Raw genomic sequence first — 21,494 nt, forward strand, 5'->3', positions numbered from 1 at the left:
CCGCTTCCTTAATGTGTCACATATTGTGTGTCCCCCCCGCTTCCTTAATGTGTCACATTAATTGTGTCCCCCCCCCGCTTCCTTAATGTGTCACATATTGTGTCGCCCCCCGCTTCCTTAATGTGTCACATAGTGTCCCCCCCCCCGCTTCCTTAATGTGTCACATATTGTGTGTCCCCCCGCTTCCTTAATGTGCCACATATTAATCGCCCCCCCCCGCTTCCTTAATGTGCCACATATTGTGTCCCCCCCGCTTCCTTAATGTGCCACATATTGTGTCCCCCCCGCTTCCATAATGTGTCACATATTGTGTGTCCCCCCCGCTTCCTTAATGTGTCACATATTGTGTCCCCCCCGCTTCCTTAATGTGTCACATATTGTGTGTCCCCCCCGCTTCCTTAATGTGTCACATTAATTGTGTCCCCCCCCCGCTTCCTTAATGTGTCACATATTGTGTCGCCCCCCGCTTCCTTAATGTGTCACATAGTGTCCCCCCCCCCGCTTCCTTAATGTGTCACATATTGTGTCGCCCCCCGCTTCCTTAATGTGTCACATAGTGTCCCCCCCCCGCTTCCTTAATGTGTCACATAGTGTCCCCCCCCCGCTTCCTTAATGTGTCACATATTGTGTCCCCCCCTGCTTCCTTAATGTGTCACATATTGTGTCCCCCACCCGCTTCCTTAATGTGTCACATATTGTGTGTCCCCCCGCTTCCTTAATGTGCCACATATTAATCGTCCCCTCTCAATTGACATGGGTTAGTATAGCATTACTCGTTGCTGCAACAGCCCCCAATAAGGTCTGCTAGTGTTTTGTATTCACGGGAGGACTTCAACACACGGCCATTATTTCTTTGGTCCAGGAACTTGCAGCGTTTAGTCCGCTGGTGCTGACAACATCACTTCATGACATCACTGCCTAAGATATTCAACATGGCTTGGCTGTTTCTATCATCAAATGTGCTCAACATTTAGAAATAAAGTTGCATGGATTAACATAAAGTACCTTCTTACTCACGTTGTGTGTACAATGTAACATTTCTTCTCCCCAACTGTGATCAAATGTACACGTTGCTTCTGTCAGCAACATTATTTCATCTTCCACTCCCACGTTGTCAAGGTTGTTTGGTAACGAACCCCAAGATGCAGAAATGGAGGCAGGCATGGAATGAGAAACATGATTTAATTAAATACTAAGACAAAAACAAAACCAAAAGGGTACAAACACAAAGCGCGCACGAGGCGGTTAATCAAACAAAAGGAGCTAGCCTGGGAGCTAGAACATAACAAACAGGAGTTTAGCGTGGAAGCTAGCGGGTAGTGAACAGGCAAACAGAAGTCGCACTTGTACAATGAAAAATAAAACGGAAGCAGGGAACAAAAAAACAGTAAGCTACAAACATCAGCTGAATATAGCTTACCGCTACGCTGCAAAGACAAGGTATGACACGACAGGAGCGACAACACATCAAAAGAGCGACTAGACGTGACATCTCAAGACAATACAATGATCCAGCAACTGACACAAGACAAAATAGGAGCAGGCTGATTGACAGCAGGTGTGACCAGATGCCAATCAGCCGCAGCTGAGTGAAAACAGGACACAGGGAGACAAACAGGAAGCTGAACCAAAATAAGAGCACTAGACAGGAACTAAGGACAAGAAATACTAAACACAGAGAAACTAAAACACAAACCAACTGTCAGTGGCAACTCTGACAAAAAGTTGTAGTGCTCTTTTTAACATTTAAATGTTTAATAGACATTTCAATGAATTAGTAAAAACATCCATCCATCCATTTTCTACCGCTTGTCCTGTTGGGGAAATTATACAGTGATGTGTGGACTTTGGCCTTCATAGTTTTATTCACTGTTGAGATTCAAATCCAACAAAACAGGATCTATTTTATTCAAATCTTTACAAGGTTGCAAACATCACATTTGTAACAGCTTTTATGTTGCATTTGATATGACCTCATTTCACCATCATTAACGTACATTTTAGGGGTGTAACGGGACACAAAAATTCGGTTTGGTGCGTACCTCGGTCCAGAGGCTGGGTTCATTTCATTTTCGGTACAGTAAGAAAACAACAAAATATACATTTTTTGGTTATTTGTTTACCACATTTGCAAAATCTTTCACCAAAAATATTTTTCTTAGTGGAATATTTGATGTGAAGTAATGGGAATATTGATTCTGATTCATTATTATGTTTTGAGCAATGACACAAAGAAAAAAAAAACATATTTGCTTTATTAGTCAATGTTGCAACTTTTTCTAAATTACATTTAGCCTTTTAAGCTTTTTTATCCCACTTTTGGTATGTTTTTGTTTATTTTAATAGTATTTTTAGAATGTGCCTTGGGGCGTAAATGGCTTCTGGGCCATACTTTGACACCCCTGCTATGGATAAAATTAAATCTGATAAATCTATGGTTAAAAAGCAGAGCCTGGCGACACATGCACGTCTATCATGACTCTCTTGCTCTCTCTGCCTCTTCCCCTCCCTCACCAATGCTGCTGCGTGCACAATTTGTTTTGTTTTTAATTCGTTCTTAACCCTGAACGTACATTGAAAATACACGCAACCCTAACTTAAAATGCTTGACATTTGAGGCATTTAAGAAACTCCACCCGGACAGCCCCGCAAAAGAGGACATGTCTGGTGAAAAGAGGAGGTGTGGTCAGTCTATCCTAGCCCGGTTGCTGCTAGTGTGTTGCCTCAGTGTGTAATGTTTACACAACGTGCGGTACGCTACCTAATATGTCCGTGTGGAAACTCTTTCGGTACACCTCCGAACTGAACCGAAACCCCCATACCGAAACGGTTCAATACAAATACACCTACCGTTACACCCCTAATAGATTCTGTTCAATTGTTGTAACAATAAATACATACATTCCTTATTTCATAAAAGAATAAATATTTGAGCATATTGTGCTGTAAGATAATGTGAAAACAGTGTTGTACATCGGCAGTGTTGTACATCAGCAGTGTTGTACATCGGCAGTGTTGTACATCAGCAGTGTTGTACATCAGCAGTGTTGTACATCAGCAGTGTTGTACATCAGCAGTGTTGTACATCAGCAGTGTTGTACATCGGCAGGGTTTTTCCCCACTTGAATTATTTCATCTCGTCCTTTGTCAAGATTTCCTCCTCGTTCTCCTCCTCCTTGACTTCCTGCTGGAAGTAGAAAAAAAAACTTTTTAAAGTTGTTCTATTACAAGATTTTAACATATTTTCAATGGTAAATGGGTTGTACTTGTATTGTGCTTTTCTACCTTTTTTAAGGAACTCAAAGCACTTTGACACCACATTCACACACTGATGGAGGGAGCTGCCATGCAAGGCACTAACCAACAGCCATCAGGAGCAAGGGTGAAGTGTCTTGCTCAAGGACACAACAAACATGACAAATTTGGTATGAAGGTGGGGATCGAACCAGGAACCCTCAGGTTGCTGGCACGGCCACTCTCCCAAGGGCACCACGCCGTTAATTTAACAATTCAACTGTTTTGTAACAATAAAACAAAATGACTTTTACAACTGTTGTTGTTTAATATTCATCCGCCCCCCTCGTTTTATTACATCCACATAACTTTGAACAATTTAGATTTTTTTGTTGTGTTTTATGACTTTGTTCTTGTAATAATGTGCCATAAAAGGATCCAGTTCTCACAGTACTTTTTTTGTTCTTACCCGACTTTTTTCTCACAATAAAAAAACTGTTACGCAACTGTATTCCTAAAAATATATATTTTTATTTATTCAGTGTTTTTTAACAATGCCATTTTTTTTTTCAAAACGTAAGAAAATGTTCTTATTTTCTGACTGTGTTACTGTAAAAACATTTTTTTTTTAAATTGTATGACTTTGTTCTTGTAATAATGGGACATAAAAGGCTCCAGTTCTCACAGAACTTTCTTTGTTCTTGCCCGACTTTTAACTTACACAATAAATAAACACAACTTTATACGTAAAATATATACATTTTTTCAATGTATTATTCATTTAGTGTTTTTTAGCAATGCCAGAGAAAATGTTCTTATTTTCTGATTAGGTTGCTATACCTTTTTTTTTTGTCATTTTATGATTTTTAACATTTTTCTTGCAGTTTTAGGACATTGTTTTTAGAAAAATGCTACTTTTCTTTTGATGTTTTCCTCCAATTGTTTTGTGACGTACTGTAGTTCAATTATTTCTCGTGACGTCAAAAAAACATCATTTCAGTAGCTTGCTGTCATGCAAATGTTTTCAAAGTTGTTTGCGAGTGCTAAAGTTCTTGTACTAAAATCCTAATCCTGATTGAACTCAAACCTTAACCCCTAACTCTGAACCCAGGAACCCAAACCTTAACCTTCATGCCGAGTCCTAGTAGAAAAACACCGTAAACCAAACTTCAAATGTAACCCAAAATCGAAACCTAACCCTTACCCATAGCTCCTAAACGCCAATTCTAAACCTTTTACCCAAACTTCTAAACTTTTAAATAGTAAAACTGACTTTAACTCTGCTTATGTAGAAGTGGTTTTCAAGAGTGGGACCAGAGTACCTTGTCAAGGACTTTACTCCCAGGGAGATTAGTCTAATATTGCTTTCATTCTAATCCTCGTTAAAAGGTGAAGTTGCTAGACCTTGGTCAGCTGTGAGGTTTAAGTGGCTAGACCTTGGTCAGCTGTGAGGTGTGTGGTTTAAGTGGCTAGACCTTGGTCAGCTTTGAGGTGTGTGGTTTAAGTTGCTAGACCTTGGTCAGCTTTGAGGTGTGTGGTTTAAGTTGCTAGACCTTGGTCAGCTGTGAGGTTTGGTAGAAGTTGCTAGACCTTGGTCAGGTGTGAGGTTTAAGTGGCTAGACCTTGGTCAGCTGTGAGGTGTGTGGTTTAAGTTGCTAGACCTTGGTCAGCTTTGAGGTGTGTGGTTTAAGTTGCTAGACCTTGGTCAGCTGTGAGGTTTGGTAGAAGTAGAGCAGACTGGAGACTGTGAGGTAGAAGGCTGCAGAGATGGCTGAGACCATCACGGAGAAGAAGGCCAGGCCGGAGAGGACGCAGAGCAGAGTGATGGCCGCCACACTCAGCAGGAACCCTGACAACAACACAACTTTCATCAACTTGATCGTGTGACAGTGTTGTTGTTGTGGTTGTGGTTGTTGTTGTGGTTGTGGCTTACCCTCCAACAACAGCAGGCTGACCGCCGACATGATGGTGGTGGTCACAGCGAAGACGAGGAAGAGTCCCACAGGAACCACAGCCATGACACCGAAGAAGACCACGGCCAGAGCTAACACCGGGCGTCCACTCAGGTACTGACCCACTCTGCTGTTCATCAGCAGTGTTACCTATGAACACAACATGGTGCCTTCACTGTTCATGTTCAACTTAACTCCTCTATGAACACAACATGGTGCGTTCACTGCTCATGTTCAACTTAACTCCTCTATGAACACAACATGGTGCCTTCACTGTTCACGTTCAACTTAACTCCTTTTTCTAAGAACACAACATGGTGCGTTCACTGCTCATGTTCAACTTAACTCTTGATCCTACGATTCCTTTGGACAAGTAACAAGTTGATTTTCAAAGAAAAAAATGATCTTCAAGGTAAAAGTTGATTTTAAAGACAAAAAATGATTTTCATGACAAAATAGGATTTAAGGTTAAAGTTGATTTTAAAAGACAAAAAAATGGTTTTCAAGGTAAAAGTTGACTTTCAAGACAGAAAATTATTTTCAAGGAAAAAAATATTTAAGGTAAAAGATGATTTAAGACAAAAATTATTTATGACAAAAAATATTTTCAAGGAAAAAGTTTATTTTCATGACAAAAAATATTTAACGTAAAAGTTGATTTTCATTACAAATAAAAATGTTTAAGGTAAAAGTTGATTTTCAAGACAAAGATATTTCCAAGGAAAAAAAATATTTTCAAGGGACAATAATATTTAAGGTAAAAGTTGATTTAAGACAAAAATGACTTATGACAAAAAATATTTTCAAGGTAAAAGTTGATTTTCAAGATGAAACAATATTTAACGAAAAAGTTGATTTTTATGACAAATACAAATTTTTCAGGGTAAAAGTTGATTTTCATGACAAACAATATTTAAGGTAAAAGTAGATGTTCAAGGTAAAAAAGTTGATTTTAAAGACAAAAAATGATTTTCATGACAAAATAGGATTCAAGGTAAAAGTTGATTTTAAAAGACAAAAAAATGGTTTTCAAGGTAAAAGTTGACTTTCAAGACAGAAAATTATTTTCAAGGAAAAAAATATTTAAGGTAAAAGATGATTCAAGACAAAAATTATTTATGACAAAAAATATTTTCAAGGAAAAAGTTTATTTTCATGACAAAAAATATTTAACGTAAAAGTTGATTTTCATTACAAATAAAAATGTTTAAGGTAAAAGTTGATTTTCAAGACGAAAAAAGATGTAAGGAAAAAGTTGACTTTCAAGGTGAAAGTTGATTTTCAAGACAAAAAAATATTTTCAAGGAAAAAAAATATTTAAGGTAAAAGTTGATTTAAGACAAAAATGACTTATGACAAAAAATATTTTCAAGGTAAAAGTTGATTTTTATGACAAACAATATTTAAGGTAAAAGTAGATGTTCAAGGTAAAAAAGTTGATTTTAAAGACAAAAAATTATTTTCAGCGCCCCCTGCAACCCCAAAAAGGGAATAAGCGGTAGAAAATGGATGGAAGAGAAAAATTTTTTGAGGAAAAAATAATTTTCAAGGTAAAAGTAGATTTTCAAGACAAAAAAAGATTTAAGGAAAAAGTTGATTTTCAAGGTAAAAGTCGATTTTCATAAAAAATAAAAAAATTAAGTTAAAAGTTGATTTTCAAGGTAAAAATGATTTTCCTGACAAAAAATATTTTCAAGGTAAGATTTTCATGACAAAAAATTATCTGAACATTTGAATTGCGTGATTGTCAAATATGTGATTAGTTTGTCCTTTTCAGACAGTTTGTAAATACATTTAGGTGGGAGCACATGTTAAGCTCTTTTTCATAAATACATAAATAGAAATGATATATAATACATAAAAATAAATGATATATAATACATAAAAAATAAGTGATGTATGTGAATGATCCCCTCCACTTGCTACATTGGAAAGTAACTCGCCTGCTGGACGGCAAAACACATCAAATCTACATTCCACACTCACATGTTTTCACATATTCTTCACGGTGCAGTGTTGGCTTACCTTGGGGTTGCTGTAGACCTGCTCAGAGACTGTGGTCCAGTCTTCCCATGTGACATGTTCTTCACCATGCAGTGTTGGCTTACCTTGGGGTTGCTGTAGACCTGCTCAGAGACTGTGGTCCAGTCTTCCCATGTGACATGTTCTTCACAGTGCAGTGTTGGCTTACCTTAGGATTGCTGTAGACCTGGTCAGAGACTGTGGTCCAGCTTCCCTTGAGACATGTTCTTCACAGTGCAGTGTTGGCTTACCTTGGGGTTGCTGTAGACCTGGTCAAAGACTGTGGTCCAGTCTTCCCATGAGACTTGTTCTTCACAGTGCAGTGTTGGCTTACCTTGGGGTTGCTGTAGACCTGGTCAGAGACTGTGGTCCAGTCTTCCCATGTGACATGTTCTTCACCGTGCAGTGTTGGCTTACCTTGGGGTTGCTGTAGACCTGGTCAGAGACTGTGGTCCAGTCTTCCCATGAGACTTGTTCTTCACGGTGCAGTGTTGGCTTACCTTGGGTTTTCTGTAGACCTGCTCAGAGACTGTGGTCCAGTCTTCCCATGTGACATGTACTTCACCATGCAGTGTTGGCTTACCTTGGGGTTGCTGTAGACCTGCTCAGAGACTGTGGTCCAGTCTTCCCATGAGACTTGTTCTTCACGGTGCAGTGTTGGCTTACCTTGGGTTTTCTGTAGACCTGCTCAGAGACTGTGGTCCAGTCTTCCCATGTGACATGTACTTCACCATGCAGTGTTGGCTTACCTTGGGGTTGCTGTAGACCTGGTCAGAGACTGTGGTCCAGTCTTCCCATGTGACATGTTCTTCACCATGCAGTGTTGGCTTACCTTGGGGTTGCTGTAGACCTGGTCAGAGACTGTGGTCCAGTCTTCCCATGTGACATGTTCTTCACCATGCAGTGTTGGCTTACCTTGGGGTTGCTGTAGACCTGGTCAGAGACTGTGGTCCAGTCTTCCCATGAGACTTGTTCTTCACAGTGCAGTGTTGGCTTACCTTGGGGTTGCTGTAGACCTGGTCAGAGACTGTGGTCCAGTCTTCTCATGTGACATGTACTTCACCATGCAGTGTTGGCTTACCTTGGGGTTGCTGTAGACCTGGTCAGAGACTGTGGTCCAGTCTTCTCATGTGACATGTTCTTCACCATGCAGTGTTGGCTTACCTTGGGGTTGCTGTAGACCTGGTCAGGGACTGTGGTCCAGTCTTCCCACAGCTGCTCCATCTCACTGCGGCTTTGTTGCATCACACACTTGACTTCAAAGGACAAACTGTCAACAAGACTTGAAAGTCAGTCCTGTCAAAAGTTGTGGGCAGGCAGGATTGGGAGTGAGTGAGAGAGAAGAGAGCTGCTGTGAAAGTTGCCAGAGAGCTGCAGAGTGAGGAGTTTGTGTTGCAAAAATGAACACTAAAGAGTGACCAACATGGGAGAAGTCAATACTTTTATTCTCCTTCCTCCTCCCTTTTCCTGTTCTTGCCCCGCCCACTCACCTCAGCGAGTACGCTGCTGCCCTCTGGTGGCGGAATGGGCAAGTGCAGCCTTTCACAAAGATGAAGACTCCACGATGGACGGGCCTTGCTTGGCCGGAAGTCGGCGCCTGGTATGCTTACACGGTGCTATGAGGAGTGACGGGAGGCGTCTATGCAGCTGAGATAGGCTCCAGCGACTCTGAAAGGGACAAGCAGTAGTTAATGGAGAGAAATATATATCCACGCACACACATATCTATATATAAACATACATACATACACACACACACATATATATATATATATATATATATATATATATATATATATATATATAGGCGCCAGCGCCCCCCGCAACCCCGAAAGGGAATAAGCGGTAGAAAATGGATGGATGGATATATATATATATATATATATATATATATATATATATACAGTGGGGCAAAAAAGTATTTAGTCAGCCAGTGATTGTGCAAGTTCTCCCACTTAAAATGATGACAGAGGTCTGTAATTTTCATCCTAGGTACACTTCAACTGTGAGAGACAGAATGTGAAAAAAAAAATCCAGAAATTTTCAAAAATTTATTTGTAATGATGGTGGAAAATAAGTATTTGGTTAAGCATTCAAAGCTCTCACTGATGGAAGGAGGTTTTGGCTCCAAATCTCACGATACATGGCCCCATTCATTCTTTCCTTAACACGGATCAATCGTCCTGTCCCCTTAGCAGAAAAACAGCCCCAAAGCATGATGTTTCCACCCCCATGCTTCACAGTAGGTATGGTGTTCTTGGGATGCAACTCAGTATTCTTCTTCCTCCAAACACCACCAGTTGAGTTTATACCAAAAAGTTCTATTTTGGTTTCATCTGACCACATCACATTCTCCCAATCCTCTGCTGTATCATCCATGTATCCATTTTGGTATAAACTCAACTGAAGACTGGAGTAGACCCTGCTGAAATCCTATGTATTGAATGTATATAGAATAGTTTTCAATCGGAAAAATATAGTTTTTTAATCGAGAATCGCGTTGAATCGAAAAAATCAATATATTATCGAATCGTGACACCAAGAATCTAATAAATACAGTACATGTATATACATACATACATGTGTGTATATATATATATCTATATCTATATATCTATATATATATATATATATATATATATATATATATATATATATATATATATATGTAGATACATACATACATGTATATACATGCATACAAGTATATTCATAAATACATACATACATGTATATACATACAAACATACATGTACATACATGCAAACATACATACATGTATAAACATACATGTATATAAATACATACCTACGTACATGTATATACAAACATACATACACATATATATACATACAAACATAAATACATACATACATGTAGATACATACATACTTGCATATACATACATACATACATACATGTATATAAATACATACCTACATACATGTATATAAATACATACCTACATACATGTATATACATACATACATACATATATATATATATATATATATATATACGTATATATATATATATATATATATATATATATATATATACAAACATAAATACATACATACATGTATATACATACATACATACATACATACATACATACAGAAGTGGGTAGAGTAGCTAGAAATTGTACTCAAGTAAGAGTACTGTTACTTTAGAGATTTATTACTCAAGTAAAAGTAAGGAGTAGTCACCCAAATATTTACTTGAGTAAAAGTAAAAAGTGTGTTGTGAAAAAACTACTCAAGTACTGAGTAACCGATGAGAAACCTGATTAGATTAGATTAGATTAGATTAGATTAGATAGTACTTTATTTATTCCGTCAGGAGAGTTCCTTCAGGAAAATTAAAATTTTCAGCACAATCCCATTCAAGATCAGACAAACATTACAGGGAGACAGAACAGGATCGCTGACGGGTCTGCCGGCTTCCAGCGCCCCTTACAAAAAAGGTGACATACAGGTAAACAGGGGGGGGTGTAATAGAAGTTTAAAATAAAATACAAAAATCGGTCTTAGCCTGGGCCCTGGAGAGGGGGTGCAGACTGAGGCCAAGGGAACAAAACAACAACTCATAACCATAGTACACATCCCTCTTCCATGTGTGTAAGAGGGAAACATCAAACATCAAAGAACACAGAGGACATTAAAGACATTAAAGCAGCAGATACAAGCAGACACTTCTACATACAGCTATGAATAAAAAGTAAAAGAAACATATCCACTGTGGTGGCCTCTGCGGTGTTCCACGCCATCGTCCGCTGGGGAGGAGGGAGCATGGCCAGAGACAGGAGCAGACCCAACAAAGCAACCAAGACAGCCGACTCCACTCTCGGCCAGTGTCCAGTCCGCATGGACGAGCGAGGACACGTCCAAGGTGACTGAGGTGTCCGACACCTGCTCACCCAGTCAAGACACCGCCAAGCCTCTCCGTCCCAGTAGCTCAGTGCTAGCTCCGCAGTCCTGTCCCCTCATCCGCATCTCCTCCAGTCCCTCCAAACAGACTCTGGTGTAGCAGACACCCAGCAGCTGGTCTCCATGGCCAAAAGGCTCCCGGGAGGCAGATCCAGAAGTCCACAAAAAAAGCACCACAGAGGTCACGAAAGTGCCACCCCTTGTCACACAGTCCCAAAGGGTCCCGGACCAAAAGGCAAAAAAATATAATAAGACATGAAAACACTTACGGCAACAAATAATGCACAAAAACATAAAAATAGCAATGAGCAAATTCAGAGCCAGGAATATCTCTTAAGCAACTAAAACAATAATTTATATTAAATAATAGTACATTAAAATACAACAAAAAAAAATGGCACATTGAGCCACAATAACTTAACAGCACCATAGCCTCAGTAGGCATTGATTGATTTGATTGATTGATTAAAACTTGTATTAGTAGATTGCACAGTACAGTACATATTCTGTACAATTGACCACTAAATGGTAACACCCCAATAAGTTTTTAACGTTTATCAATTACTTAATAAATGATCAAGTCGAGGTGATCTACCTCATATATACATACACACACATATCATTTATACACACACATATCATATATATATATACATATACATACACACATATCATATATATATATATATATATATATATATATATATATATATATATATATAAACATTTATATATACAGTATATAATTTATATTTATTTATTTTGCCCTTTTTGTTGACATGTTGAAGGTGTTTTAATGAATATAAATGCATGTTTGACATACAGATTCCTATCTTTCATGAAGACAAGAATATAAGTTGGTGTATTACCTGATTCTGATGACTTGCATTGATTGGAATCAGACGTCCACGTTTTCAAATGGAGGAGAAAAAAAGTTCCTCCTTCCTGTCTAATACCACATGAAAGTCGTTGTTTTTTGGCATCTTATTTGTCCAGCTTCCATATTGGTTTTTATACACTTTACAAGAAATACATTGGCGGCAAACTCCGTAGCTTGCTAGCTTGTTTGCGCTGGCTTTCGGAGACTCTTATTTTGTTAGCGCATCCGCGATGGAGCGGCACTTTTATTGTGAAAACAGGAACTGTGCGATCAGTCTTTAGGCTTTTGACGGGAAGTACGGTTGAAATAAAAAGTGTATTTTTTCCTTTACACTTTTGATTGATTGATTGATTGAAACTTTTATTATTAGATTGCACAGTACAGTACATATTCCGTCCAATTGACCACTAAATGGTAACACCCCAATACGTTTTTCAACTTGTTTAAGTCGGGTCATGTGACCGCCTGGCTCTGTTTGATTGGTCCAACTTCACCAGTGACTGCATGTGATTGGTGAAACGCAGGCATGCGTAGTTCCTACTTTGAAGCTCTGTCATTAACCAAAACAAACATTAATAGATCGATTAAAAAAAGTAGTGAGTAACGAGCTGAATGTAGATAAATGGAACGGAGTAAAAGTACCGTTTCTTCTCTATAAATGTACTCAAGTAAAAGTAAAAGTATGTTGCATAAAAAGTACTTGTAGAAGTACAATTTATCCCAAAAGTTACTCAAGTAAAAGTATCGCGTTACTACCCACCTCTGGTAAAGAGTAAGTGTTTTGTTTCACTATCATTGTGGTTTAGTGTAAGCGGTTCTCAAGCCGAGTGGTTAAAGCAGCTATCTTCCAATCAAAGGGAAGGGAGTTCATGGGTCAGGTCCATCCATCGCTAACTTGAAAATCTCCACTCACAGTTTTATATCATAGTTTACCGTCAACGCTTCACAATTAAATATGTTATTGGGGCCTGAAATCTCACTTTCAGTGGGCCAAGGATAGCTAAGTAGTGGAAGCAGCTACCTCCCAATCAAAGGGTACAGGGTTCAAATCCCAGTCATGACCATCCATAACTAGGAAAGCTCCAGCCGGATGAGCTGGTATTTTATATCATAGATTACCAAGACAGGCTCGCAATTAAATATGTCATTGGGGCCCAAAATGTGTCTGCATGCAGTACAAGGGTAGCTGAGTAGTTCAAGCAGCTATCTACAAATCAAAGGGGTCTGGGTTCAAATCCCACCCAGGTCCATTGGTAACTATGAAAGCTCCAGTGGCAAGAGTAAATATTTGATCTCATTGTTTACTGAGACAGATTCGCAAATAAATATGTCATTGGGGCCCAAAATCTATCCCTAAGACATCCAAGGATAGCTGAATGGTTAAAGCAGCTAACTCCCAATCCAAGAGTGCAAGGATCAAATCCCTGCCAGGTTCACTGGTAACTATGAAAACTCCAGCAGCAAGTGTAAATGTTTTATATTATAGCTCACTGAGACAGGTTCGCGATTAAATATGTCATTGGGGCCCGAAATCTTGTCAAAAAAAGACCAGGGATAGCTGAATGGTTAAAGCTGCTAAATCCAAATCAAAGGGCACTGGGTTCGAATCCCAGGCAAGTTGATCGGTAACTAGGAAAGCTATTGTTTTGTATCATAGTTTACTGAGACAGGTTATCAATTGAATATGTCATTGGGGCCCGAAATCTATCTCTAAGACCTCCACGGATAGCTGAGTGGTTAAAGCAGCTAACTCCCAATCCAAGAGTGCAAGGATCAAATCCCTGCCAGGTTCACTGGTAACTATGAAAACTCCGGCAGCAAGTGTAAATGTTTTATATTATAGCTCACTGAGACAGGTTCGCAATTAAATATGTCATTGGGGCCCGAAATCTTGTCAAAAAGAGACCAGGGATAGCCGAATGGTTAAAGCTGCTATATACAAATCAAAGGGCACTGGGTTCGAATCCCAGGCAAGTTGATCGGTAACTAGGAAAGCTATTGTTTTGTATCATAGTTTACTGAGACAGGTTATCAATTGAATATGTCATTGGGGCCCGAAATCTGTCCTTAAGAAGACCAAGAATAGCTGAATGGTTAAACAGCTAGCTCCCAATTAAAGGGTCCTGGGTTCAATCCCCGTCAGGTCGATCGGCTTGCCAAGCCAAAGAGAGGGAACGCCGGAAAATGTGGGGGTGCATCACCTCCCCCACACAAAGTAAAGCTAAGTGGTAGCTGCTTAATTAACTTATAGTTAAAAAGGTAAGTATGGGTAATAAAAATAATAAATAGTCTATAGTCCAAAAGTCTAAGGGTAATTTCGGGGGTTAGCTCCTCCTGAGGCTAAAGTTGGTAAGTGTACCATCGGTAATTCCTGGCTGGGATGGCTGGGAATAGGAACATGAATAATTCATCAGTGTGAGTGTTGACCAATCAGCTCTCCTCGGTCTGACCAACAATTAGTTAATAAAAAAATATATATAAAATAAATACAACAAATTGGAATTATTGAAGAGAGAAAAAATTCTAATTGGATAATAAAAAATAAAAATAAATGGGTGGACGAATCCTCCTGACTAGCTGCAATTGAATAATAAAAAATATAAATGATGAATAATTGGATGATAGAAAGATAAAGCATAATTTTAATAAATGATATGCAATTAAGTTTTCTTAATAGTGTTTTTAATATTATCTATCCTTCTTTCTATTCATCCAAACTTTTTTTCTTTTTCATTATCCAATTGAAATTTTTTCTCTCTTCAATTATTCCAATTTGTTGTACTTATTGTTACTTTAAAAAAAATTTTTTATTAACTAACTTATTGACTAATTGTTGGTCGGACCGAGGCTTTAAAGTGCCTTATTTTCGCTCTCTGTGAAGACACTGGCCATTTCCCTGTGACATACATATACATACATACATACATACATACATACATACATACATACATGTATATACATATGTACATATATGTATATACATACATATGTGTACATAAATACATATATGTACATACATACATGTATATACATACATACATACATACATACATGTACATACATACATGCATGTATATACGTACATGTACATACATACATGCATGTATGTATATATATATACATACATGCATACATACATACATATGAGTACATACATACACACATACATACATACATTATATACATACATAGATACATACATACATACATATATATACATACGTACATATATGTATTTACATATATACATACATGTATATACATACATTCCTACATACATGGATATACATACATACATACATGTGTTCATACATACATACATACATGTATATACATATGTAAACACATATATGTATATACATACATACATACATACATGTATATACAGACATACATACATACACACACATACATGTATATACATACATACATACATACATGTATATATACATACCTACATACATACATGCATTTACATACGTACATACATACATGTATATACACACGTAAACACATATGTACATATATGTATATACATACATACATACACATACATACATGTATATACATACATATACATACATACATACATACATACATACATGCATTTACATACGTACATACATACATGTATATACACGTAAACACATATATGTATATACATACATACATACATTATATACATACATAGATACATACATACATACATACATACATACATGTATATACATACGTACATATATGTATATACATACATACATACATGTACATACATACATACATACATACATGTATACACATACATACCTACATACATGCATATACATACATACATGTATACATACATACATGTACATACATACACGTATATACATACGTAAACACATATATGTATATACATACATACATACATACATACATACATGCATACATAAATGAATATACATATGTACATATATGTATATACATACATACATGTATATACATACATACATACAAACAAACACACATGTATATATATACATACCTACATACATGTATACATACATACATGCGTATACATACGTACATACATACATGTATATGCATACGTACATACATACATGTATACACATACATAAACACATATGTATATACATACATACATACATACATTATATGCATACATGGATACATACACACATACATGTATACACATACGTACATGTATGTATATACATATATACATACAAACATACATACATACATACATGTATATACATACATACTCACATACATGCATATACATACATACATGTATACATACATACATACATACATGTACATACATACATGTATATACATACATACCTACATAATGCATATACATACATACCTACATACATGCATATACATACATACATAAATGTATACATACATACTTACATGTATATACATACGTACATACATACATGTATATACATACGTAAACACATATATGTATAAACATACATACATACATGTATATATATACATACATACATACATGTACATACATACATACATACATGTATATATACATAAATTCATACATACAAACATACATGTATATATATACATACATACATACATACATACACACATACATATATGTATATACATACATACATACATACATACACATATGTATATACATACATATATACATACATATATGTATATACATACATACATATACATGCATACATACATGTACATACGTACATGTATATATATATATATATATATATATATATATATATATATATATATATATATATATATATATATATATATATATATATATATATATATATACATACCTACATACATACACACATACATGTATATACATACGTAAACACATATATGTATATACATACATACATACATACATACATACATACATACATACATACACACACACATACATACATGTATATATATACATATATACATGTACATACATACATACATACATGTACATACATACATACAAACATGTATATACATAAGTACATATATGTACATACATACACATACATACACATACATACATGTACATATATATATACTCACATACATGCATATACATACATACATGTATACATACATACATGTATATACATACATACCTACATACATGCATATACATACATACATAGATGTATACATCCATACATACATACATACATACATACATGTATATACATACGTACATACATACATGTATATACATACGTAAACACATATATGTATATACATACATACATACATGTATATATATACACATACATACATACATACATGTACATACATACATACATACATGTATATATACATACATACAAACATACATGTATATACACACACACATACATACATATATGTACATACATACATACATACATACATATATGTATATACATACATATATACATACATATATGTATATACATACATACATGGACATACATACATGTACATATGTACATATATGTATATACATACGTACATACATACATACATACATACATACATACATACCTACATACATGTATACATACATACACACATACATGTATATACATACGTAAACACATATATGTATTAACATACATACATACATACATACATACATACATACATATATATATACATACATACATGTATATACATACATACATACATACATACATACATACGAGTACATACATACATACATACACACAAACATGTATATACATAAGTACATATATGTATATACATACATACACATACATACATACACATACATACATGTATATATATATATATATATATACATACCTACATACATACATACATATATATACATACGTACATACATACATGTATAAACATACGTAAACACATACATGTATATACATACATACATACATGTATATATATACATACATATGAGTATATACATACACACATACATACGAGTACATACATACACACATACATACATTTTATACATACATACATACATACATACATACATACACACATACATACATACATTATATATACATAGATACATACATGTATATACATACATACATACACACATATATTATATACATACATAGATACATACATACATGTATATACATACGTACATATATGTGTATACATACAAACATGTATATATACATACATGTATATACACACATACATACATACATGAATATACATATGTACATATATGTATATACATACATACATACACATACATGTATATACATACATACATATATACATACATATACATACATACATACATACATACATACATGTATATATATACATACCTACACACATGCATACGTACATGCATTTACATACGTACATACATACATGTATATACATACATACATTATATACATGCATGTATATACATACATACATACATAAATGTATATACATACATACATACATAAATGTATATACATACATACATAAATGTATATACATACATACATAAATGTATATACATACATACATACATGTATATACATACATCCCTACATACATGTATATACATACATACATACATGTATATACATACAAACATGTATATACATACATCCCTACATACATGCATATACATACAAACATACATGTATATACATACATCCCTACATACATGCATATACATACATCCCTACATACATGCATATACATACATCCCTACATACATGCATATACATACATACATACATACATGTATACATACATACATACATACATACATACATGTACATACATACGTACATACATACATGTATATACATACGTAAACACATATATGTATATACATACATACATACATACATACATACATAAATGAATATACATATGTACATATATGTATATACATACATACACACATACACACATATACATACATGTATATATATACATACCTACATACATGTATACATATATACATGTATATACACACATACATACATGAATATACATATGTACATATATGTATATACATACATACACATGCATACATGTATATACATACATACATGTATATACACACATACATACATACATGAATATACATATGTACATATATGTATATACATACATACATACACATACATGTATATACATACATACATATATACATACATATACATACATACATACATACATACATACATGTATATATATACATACCTACACACATGCATACGTACATGCATTTACATACGTACATACATACATGTATATACATACATACATTATATACATGCATGTATATACATACATACATACATAAATGTATATACATACATACATACATAAATGTATATACATACATACATAAATGTATATACATACATACATAAATGTATATACATACATACATACATGTATATACATACATCCCTACATACATGTATATACATACATACATACATGTATATACATACAAACATGTATATACATACATCCCTACATACATGCATATACATACAAACATACATGTATATACATACATCCCTACATACATGCATATACATACATCCCTACATACATGCATATACATACATCCCTACATACATGCATATACATACATACATACATACATGTATACATACATACATACATACATACATACATGTACATACATACGTACATACATACATGTATATACATACGTAAACACATATATGTATATACATACATACATACATACATACATACATAAATGAATATACATATGTACATATATGTATATACATACATACACACATACACACATATACATACATGTATATATATACATACCTACATACATGTATACATATATACATGTATATACACACATACATACATGAATATACATATGTACATATATGTATATACATACATACACATGCATACATGTATATACATACATACATGTATATATACATACCTACATACATGCATACATACATATTCATTTACATACATACATACATACATACATGTATATACATACGTACATACATACATGTATATACATACATTATATACATACATAGATGCATACATACATACATGTATATACATACATACATACATACATGTATATACATACATACATACATACATGTATATACATACATCCCTACATACATGCATATACTTACATACATACATGTATATACATACATCCCTACATACATGCATATACATACATCCCTACATACATGCATATACATACATACATACATACATACATACATACATACATACATGTATACATACATACATAGATACATGTATATACATAAGTACATACATAAGTAAACACATATATGTATATACATACATACATAAATGAATATACATATGTACATATATGTATATACATACATACACACACATACATACATACATGTATATACATACATGTATATATATACATACCTACATACATGTATACGTACATACATACATGTATATACATACGTACATACATACGTACATACATACATGTATATACATACATACATACATACATGTATACACATACGTAAACACATATATGTATATACATACATACATACATTATATACATACATAGATGTATATACATACGTACATACATGTATACACATATGTACATATATGTATATACATACATACATACATACATACATGTATATACATACATACATACATGTATATACATACATACATACATACATGTATATACATACATACATACACACATACATACATACATGTACATACATGTATATACTTACAAACATGTATATACATACATCCCTACATACATGCATATACATACAAACATACATGTATATACATACATCCCTACATACATGTATATACATACATACATACATGTATACATACATACATACATACATACATACATACATGTACATACATACATGTATATACATACGTAAACACATATATGTATATACATACATATATATACATACGTAAACACATATATGTATATACATACATACATACATACATAAATGAATATACATATGTACATATATGTATATACATACATACACACATATACATACATGTATATATATACATACCTACATACATGTATACATATATACATGTATATACACACATACATACATGAATATACATATGTACATATATGTATATACATACATACACATGCATACATGTATATACATACATACATGTATATATACATACCTACATACATGCATACATACATATTCATTTACATACATACATACATGTATATACATACGTACATACATACATGTATATACATACATTATATACATACATAGATGCATACATACATACATGTATATACATACATACATACATACATGTATATACATACATCCCTACATACATGCATATACTTACATACATACATGTATATACATACTG

The 21,494-nt window shown here is 34.4% G+C and overlaps 2 protein-coding genes across 6 annotated transcripts in view; one reads left to right on the forward strand and one right to left on the reverse strand.

The window, feature by feature from the left end:
• The window catches only part of LOC133541283 (MICAL-like protein 1), a 249,806-nt gene that overhangs the window by 59,349 nt on the left and 168,963 nt on the right, over positions 1–21,494 (forward strand). The gene's annotated exons all lie outside the window — the stretch shown is intronic.
• On the reverse strand, positions 1,885–8,664 carry LOC133541286 (lipid droplet assembly factor 1-like). 2 transcript variants are annotated; one of them, XM_061884603.1, is made up of 4 exons: positions 8,373–8,664; positions 5,168–5,336; positions 4,935–5,083; positions 1,885–3,187 (listed from the first exon to the last, which is right to left on the reverse strand). In XM_061884603.1, exons 1-4 carry the CDS (start codon positions 8,451–8,453, stop codon positions 3,128–3,130), a joined length of 459 nt encoding a protein of 152 aa, XP_061740587.1. In that variant the 5' UTR covers positions 8,454–8,664; the 3' UTR covers positions 1,885–3,127. The 2 variants fall into 2 exon arrangements, with proteins under 2 accessions (XP_061740587.1, XP_061740589.1); XM_061884605.1 differs by having other exon boundaries at positions 1,885–3,184; positions 8,373–8,661.

Source organism: Nerophis ophidion, linkage group LG23 (assembly GCF_033978795.1).
Source record: "Nerophis ophidion isolate RoL-2023_Sa linkage group LG23, RoL_Noph_v1.0, whole genome shotgun sequence".
Classification (NCBI taxonomy): Eukaryota; Metazoa; Chordata; class Actinopteri; order Syngnathiformes; family Syngnathidae; genus Nerophis; species Nerophis ophidion.

Coding starts and splice junctions, on each gene's coding strand:
- LOC133541286 (XM_061884603.1), bottom strand. CDS start 8,453: ATGCAACAAAGCCGCAGTGAGATGGAGCAGCTGTGGGAAGACTGGACC. Junction 5,337..8,372: donor AGGTCTACAGCAACCCCAAG/GTAAGCCAACAC, acceptor TTGTGTTCATAG/GTAACACTGCTGATGAACAG. Junction 5,084..5,167: donor CAGCCTGCTGTTGTTGGAGG/GTAAGCCACAAC, acceptor TGTTGTTGTCAG/GGTTCCTGCTGAGTGTGGCG.